General features: G+C 45.5%; 1 protein-coding gene across 1 annotated transcript; it reads right to left on the reverse strand.

Annotated features, from left to right (window-relative positions):
* Window positions 1-31: 31 nt before the first annotated feature.
* On the reverse strand, window positions 32-2529 carry LOC136454909 (probable pectin methyltransferase QUA3; the record flags this gene model as incomplete). The annotated part of the gene is made up of 5 exons (XM_066455151.1): window positions 32-440; window positions 753-872; window positions 1013-1223; window positions 1306-1509; window positions 2140-2529. Coding segments are annotated over 4 exons (843 nt in total), but the record flags the coding sequence as incomplete, so codon positions are not given.
* Window positions 2530-12831: the final 10302 nt, after the last annotated feature.

Genomic DNA, 12831 nt, shown 5'->3' on the forward strand with positions numbered 1-12831 from the left:
ATCTTCAATTTATAAGAACGCATGTAGAACATCGGTTAACAAACTGTATAAGTAGATGCATGCACTGATAACCTTAGTGCCTTACCACATAGAAATGTCATAAGTACATGTTTTTTCAGCAAAAATAACTACCATACAAGTTGGTTCATGTAACACTACAAGCCCTAAAACCACACAGAAGTATTTCTTTCCTTCTGCAATGCTGGCCATAAGATGTAAACTGAAAAAAATGGAATATTCCTGCTGCATGTTGCTGTCGTCCGACCCCGCAGTCCAGCCTGACGCCGGACGCCCTGACCAGCCGCACGTGGGCCAGCGGCCAGGCGCAGGCGCGCAGCGCAACTAGCCACCCGCTGCCGGCCGCCCAACGCGGCACCGCGCCGCAGCGGCCCGCCGGCCTCCGAGATTTGGAAGGACGAGGACCGGATGAGAGCCGCCGCCTGCCACGGTACGCAGGTATAAAATGATTTTACCAGTCTTCAACCAGTATTATAGCTCCATTGAAAGAAATTGTTTGCACGGGAAGCAAAGGAAATCAGAAAGCGATGGAAAAGATACTAAAAGTGATTGGACGCGAAGGATCACAGACAAAAAATACTTAAGAATCAAGCATGAAATAGTTCTTATCCAATGTGAATAGCCCACTATAAAAGCACTAAGATTAATTGCAGATTATAGGCCAGCACAACAGAAAACCTGGGAAGCAAAGGACAAATCTATCCAGTACAGAAATCCAGGGAGGATGCCCTTACCACTTTTGAAGATGAAGCAGATGATTCGGTTTCATATATTTGCCTCCCTGAGGTGCTTGGCGTATCATCTTCGGTAGCATCTTCAGGCTTGGAATGCCTTAGCGTTGCAAAGCTGCAATTCTGTGACACAGAGCAAGAATATCAAACGGTCAGCTTCAATCAAGTAAGATCCATCTGCCAATGTCTACAAGTAAGAGGCTGGTAGAAAAGTGTGTGTACATGTCCATGCAGCTTATGGAATGCAGAAGGAAATTACTTACTATAGGCAGTAAAAGGTATCAAACACCGGGAACAATGGACAAAATCAAAGGACTGTGCTGGAAAAGGAAGACGGCGTGTGCCCAACATCAAAAGAAATGCTGGAATTCCTCTCTCCAAGGCAAATTGTATTTGAGACTTATGCGAATCTCTTGGTGCAAATGAAAGTGTCATGATATTCTCCTTAAGCAAAAATCCACCTAAGCTGGCAACCTTCAGAGAGGAAAAGATCATTATGCCCGAATTTCCTTAAAAGTAAACCGAGAGCCTTCCCAAGTTTAGATTAACATATTACCCCGCATCCCATATCAAGACCTGTCCTGACGACACCAGTTTTCAGTGGAACATACTGGCTAAGCTTTTCAATATATTGTTCAGCTCCGTCAGGGAACATAGTCCCACCACCAGGAAAAATGAAGTGCGAACCTTCATGCTTCATCCACCCTTGATGACCTTTTCTTTCAGCAATCTTACCATAAGGCATGTTATCATGCCAGATCTGAAAGGTGAGCAATAACCATGGTCAACAAATATCAATCGAACAGATGAAAATTTAATCTGCATCCTAGGATAAACACATGAAACAAAAACACCCACTAATTGACAGAACTGAAATTACCTAAGTGATTATGTGCCCCCAGTGTAAGGTCATATTACCATCGCAATACCAAACATTCTGATACCTAGGCTATCATGTACACTAAGACGAATGTCTGATCACTTGCTTTCCTACAAACTGTCACCACAACTGAGAGCACGTATTTCACCTCCTACATCCTACCCTAAAAATAAACAAAAATAATCCAGAAAACACAATTCATAAGTGCATGCCAGGAAGTCCATTTCTGACATGTATAGAATCAGAAAACCATGAGCGTTGACTACTGGCAGCTAGATGCAGAAGTCAATCATACACTAGCACGAAGCTACAACTACAAAACCAAGCCAGTCTAAGCTTCGCTGAACGAATCAGGCTCTACAATGCACATAACTCAAACCTAAATAGACATCTAGCGGCAGATGCCTCAGATCAAACCAAGTTCTATGCTAGCATCCGAGCCTCCAAAGAGTGACGTAATTAACCAGCGATAAGTTCTGAGTGTCAAAGGCCAATGCCGACAACATGCACCTTGTGGAGGCTCTCGGGCCAGGGCACGGGAACGCGGTAGCCTCGGGGCGGCGGCACAAGGCACGCGATCGCCTCGCCACGAGCCGGGCAGTGGCGCTCGCGGTAGTAGTTCATCTCGCGGCTGAGGCGGGAGCTGCGTCGCGGGTCCTCGCAGGGGAGGAGGTCCACCTCCGAGACGGCGCACGGCGGCACCGCGCCGCCGCTGCCGCCGGCGCGGGCGACGGAGGCGGCGGTTAGGACGGGGTCCCCGCGGCGCAGCGTGAAGACGAGCGCGAGGAAGACGACCACGGCGATGAGGAAGACCCCCCAGACGACGTCGAGGAACGACCACTGCCATCCGCTTGAACCGCTGCCCTTCACCCGCTGTAGCCACCGCGGGCTCCATCGCCGTCACCTGAGCTGCCACTCAACCAGCAGACCAGTTAAGCGCGAATCAGCACTAGTTCAGCGCAACCAACACGCATCAACCGACCGAAGAAATTCCCACCCGGAGCACGGGAGCTCTCCAACCCGGAGCTCAGGATATCGCGCGCGCGGCCCAGATCCGGGCGAGGGAGGCGTGCCGGAGAAGCGACGGAGCTCAGGATCTCGCGCCGATGCGGGGTTGCCGGAGCGCCATGACCGGCGGGCGAGGTCGCCGAGGGCCGCCGTCGCGTGGGCGCGGGGTTGCTGGAGCGCCGTGGCCGGCGGGCGCAGGGGCGCGCGGCCGCGACGGTGCTCGGCCGCCGGTCTTCTGTCCGCACGGAGCTTTCGCGTCAGTCGCGAGCGGATAGCAATGAATGAAGAGAACGAGCGGATAAGAACGAAGAGGAAGGGGCATTTCAGTCATTTCGCATTTGATTTTATGTGTTTTGTTTTTTTTTTAATTGTTTAATCAGTCTCTAAATAACGGACATCCAAACCAGGGGCAAACGGCTCCTTCGTTTCAAAATAACAGGGGTAAAATCACAAAGTTAAAAAAACAGGGGTAAAATCACAATTGAACCTCTGAACAGGGGCAAAAACACCATTTTCCCTATAAAATATTATCTTAGCCGCATCACAGAAAGATCTATAAAGTAGAGTTCGTGAGCCTGCGACGCCGTGCACTCTGTGACTGTGTTAAATTCATAAATTTTGCTTTTTGAATTAAATGTCACTTTAACGTTGGTATTTAATTTTTTACAGTATTATTATCTTATCGTGCGATCCGTATGTTTTTAATATAAATTGTTAGTTATCCTGTAGCAACGCACGGACACGCTACATAGTCTAATATATTTGCGAAGTATTTACAAGGAAACGAAACACAACGTAGCTAGTGCTGCAGCCAAGCTGAGTCAGCCAAACGAATCGTGGCGGGTCCGGTCCATATATCCTACACACACGACAAGCACAGGACTATCCTACCTCAATCGATCGGGTACACGCACGACATAGGAGTATCTCTATCGGGTACGCACAAATTGCTCCTACATGGCGTGCATCCTCGCGCGGTCAGTGACGTGGGTGACAGTGAAGGCTCATCTCTCCGTTCGCAACAACGCAGGGCAGCGGGCTTGCTCCGATGGATCGAGCTTGCTTTGCTTTCACGGGTGAGTCCCTCTCGGCGCTCGCTAACCACCTCGATCGCGGCAGCCGCAGCCGCCTTAGGAAAATCAGAGTAACAAACATCGCGGCGGCCAGCGGTCACACCACACCGCGCACCGACGACGCGCATCTCCTCTCCTCCCCCTGCTGCAATCATGTTGCTTCCTGCTTACAGCTTTAACTAACTACTACGAGTTCGCCTACCGCGGAGGGAGCCGGAGCGCGCGGCGGCACGTCCCACTCCATCGTTTCCTTTCCTCGTCTGGGCCGGAGACGGAGGCAGCCGCGACTCCGCGAGCGACAGACAGAGCAAAAAAACAAGGGAAAGCTCTCTTGTGTGCGCGAGAGCCTTCCCCTGCCCGGAGTGACGGCCAAACGAATGGATGGACTTTTTCTTTTTAGGTGAGGGCGCGATTACGTACCCTGGTCTGGATCTGCTGCGGTCGCCGGTTGCCATCGGGTTTGTTATGCACTGTGTCTGGTGATGCCGACGGGTCGTGCGAATGAAGGCATGCACGCTGATGGATCCACCGAGCAGCTAGCTGCTGGGGACGGACGCACTGATGTGCCACTTGGACCAGAAATGGATGTTTATATGTTATCTTTGGATGGTTGCCGTGGCTATCCTATTGTATTGTATGTCGGGCCAGCGCGCGGACATGGGATGAAGGATGAGAAACTGACGGTTCCATCCCACACGAGAAAGATGCGGGAACTTTTTCAAAGTTGATGGCCGGGGGCGAGACCCTCGATGATTAGACTCGATGAAAAGTTATTTATGACAGAAATTTTGGCTTTTCAATATTAGGTATACATAAAAACAACATGCTATGTCAATAATACTTCATGTTAGCCTTCTTGGCGTTGTTACCAAAGTTGTGGACAGCTCCGAGGTTGCCCATAAGCCATAAACCATAGGACGCCCCTCTCATATACTAAGCAACGGTTGCCACGTTCTTTTTTGTTTTGCTTAGATTATTTTGTTATTAAATGGTTCTAAATTGTATCTTCTGTGTTCTTATTAAATTCACTTGCAGAAAATAAATCACATTGTATCACGTATGGTTGATAACTAACAGAGCGGCGATGTATTTATTGTAAGGGTTTAAACATTTTAATTGGAATCTTTATGATGACTAATGTTATATATGTTCTTCATCAATTTGATCAAAAAAAAGTTCTTCATCAGTTTGACTTATATAAGATTTATTGGGTACACAGGCCGTCCGATCAAATGGAATGGAAGCACAAACCTCCGCGCCGAATTATCGATAAGTCAAGGTCAGCAACCCGTGGCCTCTCAATCCGGCCCAACCGGCACTATCGGCCTTCTATCACGCATGGGCCCTCGTCCAGTTTGATGTCATATCCGGATATCCCGGAAGTTTTGGCGACAGTCGGCAGCCTACTGGAAAGTCTTGATAGGTCCGTCGAATTTGGCAATCCCATCAAACTAGCTTCATTCCTGCGTTCATCGGACACGGCACAGGCAAGGCAATAGGCAATAGTGTGCCAAACTGCCAAGGAAAACACACATTATTATCTCAACAGATCAACGTGCATGGAAATACCGTGGCGTTGGTCCTTTGATAGGTTGATTGCACTGTAGAGTACTCAGTACGTTATATGTATACCGATCAATGAGCAATATTGTGGATGTGTTCTTCTCAAACTTATCACGCTTTCAGTCTTCTTCTGTATCCACGGTGTAGTTATCTAATAAGGTGACGTGTGAGATGGCAATCCTATCCTTGGACATTTTGTACCTGTGGATGTGAGTGTAGGTACAAAATTTCACTAACAGATGTGACTATTTGAGTATGAGTATGAATTTTTTATCCGAGGTATGAATACAAATATGTTGCTTGACTCATTAGCGCTTAAATAGGAATTTATCTATTCTAGTTACAATATAACTTGTGGGTATGGATACATACGGGTATCATTACCTGATGGGAGGTGCAAAATGTTATCTATAGGTATATGTGTAGGTATCTGTTACTTGCTACTTAAAAGATACGGACTGGTTTCGTCCACAGGAAAAAAAAATCGTGTGCGCGCCTCTGCCAAACTCCGAGTGGAGTCTCGGTAGTTTCCCTGTGCCGCTGCAGCCTGGGCTCCAGATACGCTCGTCCAAACAGGCAACTTCGTGCGCGCGCTATATCCTGACTATCCGGTCTGAGACTGAAACGATCTCCACTTCTCGCGTCCGCGGAAGATGGCGTGGGAGCAGCTCCTCGGTCCCCTGGAGCAAGGTCGCACCGCTCGGTGGGAGCCTACGCGCTCGCCTGCCTCCACGGACGATAGCTGAGCGCGGCGTCGGCGTGGAGGTGGCGAGGGACGATAGCGACGGCTCGTTCAACAGAGACGGCGTCGCGGAGGCATGACGACAAGGTTCTGGCTACCAACGCGATGAAGCTGAAGGGCGGGAGTTCTCTGCGATCAGCGACGACAGGATCAATAATGGACGACATTTGCACAGGCTGCACGATAATTACATAAGGTTTGCGATGAAGCTGAAGGGCGGGAGCAATTGATTTACTGGGTTTTTTAATTGATAGTTGTAGGATTAAAGAGATATTTTAACACCGTATTTTATACAATCGCTTCACGAACAAAAACTAGCAATCCAAAGTTCGTCATAGGTCATTTTTTTTGGTCATGGATCCACCTGTGGCAGGCCACCTGTGCAAGGCGCCTCTCGTGCTGTGAACTGCACCTGGCGTGGTTTCCACCTTGCTGGCATGTGCATGTAAATGTGTTCGATGAAAGCTAACGTACTCATGCAATTAAATTTTTTTTGGCGGTCAACGGCGAGGCGGTCCCATCTGAATTTATATTGGCTCAAAACGGGCCGTTAGGTAGTTTAGCAGTGTTACAAGAAATTTTACATGGTTCAAGCATCACCCAGGTGGTGATGACTGAAAAGGCAATCAGTTACAAAATGATGTGATCATCCTTGTCTAGCCGTTTCAAACAACTGGCACCATTGATCGGCGACGTGCCGCTTCTTCCTAGGGAACCTGCGTAGCCATTGCTCTGCCGTCGCTTTGCACGCTGCAAGAACTTGAGTGATGCTTTGCCTTTCGTTTCTGAAGACGGCAGCGTTTCTTGTTTTCCAAAGTTGCCAGCAAGACAAGGCAACTAGCGCTGCGGACCGAGACTAGCTCGGGTGGCAAGTGCCCAGGTGTTCGGGCTTGCCGGCCGGAGTTCGATCCCCCGGGGAGCAGAATTTCCGGTTTCGCACCCATATTTATTTCGTGCAGACGTGCTCATCCTCTACGAGGAGCTTCGGTGATCTTTAGAAGGACGTTTGAGGTGTATAGGTTATAGTTTTTAGGGGTATGCGTATGTGTGGTGGTGTGAATGTGTTGTGTTGAGTACAGATACTATAACTTGTACGCTAGAAGTCTAGGTAAAATAAAAAAAAAGGCAACTAGCGCTGAAAACCCCTCTTTCGGGACTCCTGTCGGAGGACTGAAGGTGTGGATGCTGTCCATGGCCATTCCCGCTAGTGAGTTCAAACCAATCTTTTCCCAGAAGTGCCTACCGATTGAGCAGCCACCCATGATTTGTTCCGGAGTTTCATCCTGCTCGTTGCAGACCTCGCATGTGGCATCCGGCAGCACATGTTAGCGATGTAGATTTTTTCGGCATTGGATCCTTCCTTGTGTCAGTAGCCACATGACCATTTGAACACGTGGCGGAGCCACGTTGCGCCAGACAAATTTTGCTCTATCATGCAATTAATTTCAAGATTGCGAAATGTTTCATTTGACACTTTAGAATCCCACCAAGTATAAATTAAGACGACAGAAGCATACGTACCAAACTGTGTAAGCTTCTTTCTGAAAAAAAAAAATTGTACAAAACGTGAATTTCAACGTCACTTTGACTGAACCAAGAAAAAAAAACAGGAAAATGAAAAAAAAATGATGGGAACAGACGCTCCTAGCGGAAAAGAGGCGAAGGATGTGTGGAGTAAATAGAATCGAATGGATTTGAAAATAGTTTAGATTCCAATACAAAATCATTTATTACCTTTTCATTATTTTCTAAAAATAATCAAATCAGCCTAGTAAACTTGTAAAATGCATAATTATAAATAGAAGACTTCATATTTTCTATGGAATTAGATTCATTATTTTTTAATATGTTCATCCAGGCCGCAAGCCACATGTAGCCATAATTGTTGGAAAACATTCATTGTCACAGTGCAACGCACGGGCAATTCGTAACCCCATGCAACGTAGGGGCTATATCTAGTTAAATATTATCTATCGGGGTTATAACCCAGGGTATTTCAAGGCATCGATTAGTTAGCAGACAACGAGGCCTGCAATGCGCTAGCTGGCGAAGGCCTAAACGACTAAGGCCCAGTCAAGTCAAGCAATCTAGGCCGGACGCAAGGGCCAGAGTCAACCATGACCTCTTCCTCCAGCCCTAGCCGCGCGACATTCGCAAATCACACGACCTCTCGCCATTACGACTAAAAGCATTTAGGTCTCTAGTTGGGTTTCGGTGATTAATGACAATACGTGATTACTATGACTAACGTGTGTTTTGTAGAGGCAATTAAGTTAGGTCATGGTAATGGAGATCGATTGGGCTATCATGGTGGTCATGCCTCTACGATGGAAATCATTTCAGTTTTCAAAGGATGGACGACAAGGTTAAGGATGGACTAGTTCTGAGTGTCGATTGGAGTGGAAGAGACACTTAGAGTAGTTTAGAACTTTGTTTTTTCCTTTGACCATACTATTAAGGGGGGTATGGCCGGGTAGCTTGACCTAGGTGAATCTAGTGAGTTAGGTGTGGTGCACATTTGCTAAATCTAGACTAGGTAGCTCATAAAAAGCCCTTAGATTCATTGGAGTAAACTTCATTCACATATGATCGAGAGTTGGAAGTGAATGGAGGGTCAAATACTGACCGGACGCTGGCTCCGGGGTGATCGGACGCTAGCGCAGAGTCCGGTCAGTTCATTTAATCAAGGTGAAATCGTCTGGTACGACCGGACACTGAGAGTGAGAGGTGAAGTGACCGGACGCTGAGTCCCAGCGTTTGGTCGACTCCAGTAAGGTTCCAGAGAGGGAAAATCACGATCGGACGCGTCCGGTCACAACTTAAACACTGGAGTTCATGGAGAACTGACCGGAGTGTCCGGTCAACATGACCGGAGCGTCCAGTCACCCCGCAGAGGCACATAACGATTCATTTTTTAGCCATGGTTATTAATACTTCATCCATTCGTGTGTGGGGGTACTTTTGCTCATTCCAACAGCTGAGAAACACCTTTGAGAGTGCAAGAAGAGCAATGTTCTAGTGAGGTGATTGAGATTTGAGAATCCTAAAGAGAGCCCTCATTAGTGAAAGCAAGAGTAGCAAAGTGTGCATCCGCCCTTATCATTAGGCTTATCGTGGTCAAGTGAGAGTTCGTGCTTGTTACTCTTGGTGATCGCCATCACCTAGACGGCTTGGTGGCGATTGGGAGTTTGGTGATCATCCGGCGGAGCTTGTGGATGACCCAACTCAAGTTGTGAGCGGTTGTGGGTGATTCACCGCGATGGAGTGTCAAAGAATCAACCCATAGAGAGCACTTGATCTTTGCGCGAATCAAGGGGAGCTACACCCTTGAGCGGGTGCTCCAATGAGGACTAGTGGGGAGTGGCGACTCTCCGATACCTTGGCAAAACATCACTGCGTTCCTCCTTCTTTCTTTACTTTGTGCATTTACTTTGAGCAATTCAATTTTTGTCATTTACATTCATAGAATTGTCATGCTAGAGTAGAATTGGAACATAGGTTGCTAAATTTTTGTGTGGTAGATTAATAGAAACACTTTCTAGGCATAAGGGGTTAATTGGGCTAACCGTAGAATTTAATTATTGCAAAGAAATTTCGAATTAGCCCAATTCACCCCCCCTCTTGGGCATCTTGATCCTTTCAGTTGGTATCAGAGCCTCGTGCTCATGTTTTTAGACTTAACCGCCTAGAGAAAGATGTCTCACGGGGATGGATCTCCTCCTATCTTTGAGAGGGATGATTTTCCATATTGGAAAATCCGTATGGAGGCGTATCTATAAGCTCTAGATGTTGGAATACTTAGAGCCGCCTCACAAGGCTTCTCAAAACCTTAGGATGCTACACACCTACAAGGCAATGAGGTGAATTATGAAAAATATAATGCAAAGGCTCGAAACAACATCTTTAGAGGCATTTGCAAAGATGTCTTTAACCGGGTGAGGAACCACAAAGACGCCCATACACTATGGTCGGATGTTTGTGCGCTCCATGAGGGAATAAAGAGTGAGCGTGAGGAACACTATTATCTTGTCATGAAAAAGCTTAACTCTTTTGAGATGCTTCCTAAAGAATGTGCTAATGAAATATACTCGCGCTTGAATGTTCTTATAGAGGAAGTCAATGGGCTTGGACTCAATCAAATGCAACCATTCGATGTTGTAAGAAAGATCTTGAGTGTCCTCCCCATTGACAAATATGGGCATATTATCACCGTGCTTCATCAAGGTGATCTTTCCACCGCTACACCGACACAAATCTTGGGAAAGATCAATGCTCATGAGATGTACATGCACATCACACTACAAGATGGCTCATCCTCCACTAAGAAGAAAGAAAAGGACTTAGCATTCAAAGCTAGCCAAGAGAAGAGCAAAGCAAGGCTTGAGTATGAGAGCTCAAGTGATGATAAAGTTGATGATGCAAGCCTTGCTCTCATGGTGAAAAGAATAGCCAAGATGCTAAAGAAGCTCAACAAGAGTGGCATCAAGTTCGATGGCAAGAAGAAGAAGTTCTTCACAAGCTCTAGAAGGAAGCCAATCTCGGAGATGGATTGCTATAATTGTGGAGAACTTGGTCATCTAGCATATCAATGCACAAAGCTCAAGAAAGATAAGTACAAGAACAAGTACAAGGGCAAGAAAGATGACTCAAGCAATGAAGAAGAAGATGAGAAGAAGAAAAACAAGCTATACAAGAAGAGAGATGGCAAGAAGAAGGACTTCCACAAGAAGAAGAAAAGTGGAAAGGCATACATCGTCGGTGATTGGCTCACGGACATTGATTCATCTAGTGGCTCATCCGATGATGATAGTGACAACGAGAAGGTGGCCGCCATTGTTATTGACTCTTCATCATCTTTACCGCCACCATCACCATCATCCTCTACACACCTATGCCTTATGGCCAAGGGTGATCGCAAGGTATCAAATGATGATAGTAGTGGTGATGAACATGCTAGCAATGATGATAGCGATAGTGATGATGATGAATATAAATCACCTTCTTATGATGATCTTGTTAAATTGCTAAATCAATACACTAAGACCATTACAAAGAGTAGAGCTAAAAATGAAAAACTAGAAGCTAAGAATGATTCTCTTTTAGCTAAATATGATGTAGCCGAAAAGGCTGGTGTTGAGCTTAGAGAAGCAAATGATGCTATATCATTCAAACTCAATAAGTTCAAATCTTCTAAGAAAGAGCTTAAAGATAAACATGATAAACTTGAGAGGATACATAATGAGCTCATCACTAGCCACAACAAGCTAAAAGAAAAATATACTACTCTTAAGATTAATCATGATAATCTTGTCATTGCTCAAGAATTTCTATCCAATGAGCCACATGATACTACTAACAATGTTGTTAAGATTGATATAGCTACATCATGTGATGATTTGATCATTGAGAGCATTGAGCAAAGTTCTAGTTGCAAGGGCAAGCAAGTGGTTGAGGCTGATGATTATGATGAGTTTGTCAAGCTCAAGAATGACAATGAAAAGCTCAAGAAAGATCTTGAAGAGATCAAAAGCCACAACACTATTGTGCTAGAAACTCTTGATCATGATAGTGATTTGACTCTTGAGAATGAGAAGCTCAAAGAAGAGAACAAGAAGCTCAAGGAAGAGAAAAATAATGATGCTCTCAAGAAAGAGAACAAGAAGCTCAAGTTGGAGAAAGAGCATCTCAAGATTGGATTGAGCAAGTTCACAAGAGGCAAGCATCTTCAAAGTGAGCTACTAATGAACACCGTCATGAAGATGGATAGAAGTAGCATTAGGTACTTGGCAAACCAAGAGAAGAAGGTTCAAGCTCAACAACAACACAAGTCAAAGCCAAAGCCAAAGAGATATTTTGAGTGTGGACAAGAAGGCCACTTTGCCCATGAGTGCCAAACTCCACCACCACAACCCTTGCCTAAGCATGCTAGACCTTTTGCCTTTAATGCTCATTACATACTTAGAAAGGATTCTAGTGGAAAGATGAAAGTCATGTTCTTAGGACCTCCAAACAAGGATAGGCCTAAGAAAATTTGGGTTGCAAAGTCACTTGTTGAGAAGGTGAAGGGCCCTTAACAAAGCTTGATCTCTTGTGTATAGGTGAACTACAAGACCGGTGAAAGTCATTGGATAATTGATAGTGGTTGCACACAACATATGACCGGTGATTCTCGTATGTCACCTCACTAGATGAAGAAGTAGATGGACAAGAAAGAATCACATTTGGAGATAATTCAAAAGGCAAGGTTAAAGGATTGGACAAAGTGACAATATCAAATAATCATTCTATCTCAAATGTGCTATATGTTGCTTTATTGAGCTTTAACTTGCTATCCGTTGGACAATTGTGTGATCTTGGCTTCCAATGCTTGTTTACCGAGAAGGAAGTAGTTGTATCTAAAAATGATGATGATCAAGTGATATTCAAAGGATTTAGATACAACAACCTATATCTAGTGGATTTCACCTCCGAAGATGCTAACTTGAAGACATGCCTATTCACCAAAACAACACTTGGGTGGCTATAGCATAGAAGACTTGCTCATGTTGAGATGAGCTCACTCAAGAAGCTAAAGAAGAATGATTTGGTGAGAGGGTTGAAGGATATGAAGTTTGAGAAGGACAAGCTTTGTAGTGCATGTCAAGCCGGCAAGCAAGTTGCAAATACTCATCCAACAAAAGCTTTCATGTCAACCACAAGAGTGCTAGAACTCCTTCACATAGACTTATTTGGACCAACAACATACAAGAGTTTGAGAGAAAATCTTTATTGTCTTGTGATTGTTGATGACTATTCAAGATACACATGGGTATTCTT

The sequence above is a fragment of the Miscanthus floridulus genome, chromosome 5, assembly GCF_019320115.1.
Source record: "Miscanthus floridulus cultivar M001 chromosome 5, ASM1932011v1, whole genome shotgun sequence".
NCBI lineage: Eukaryota > Viridiplantae > Streptophyta > Magnoliopsida > Poales > Poaceae > Miscanthus > Miscanthus floridulus.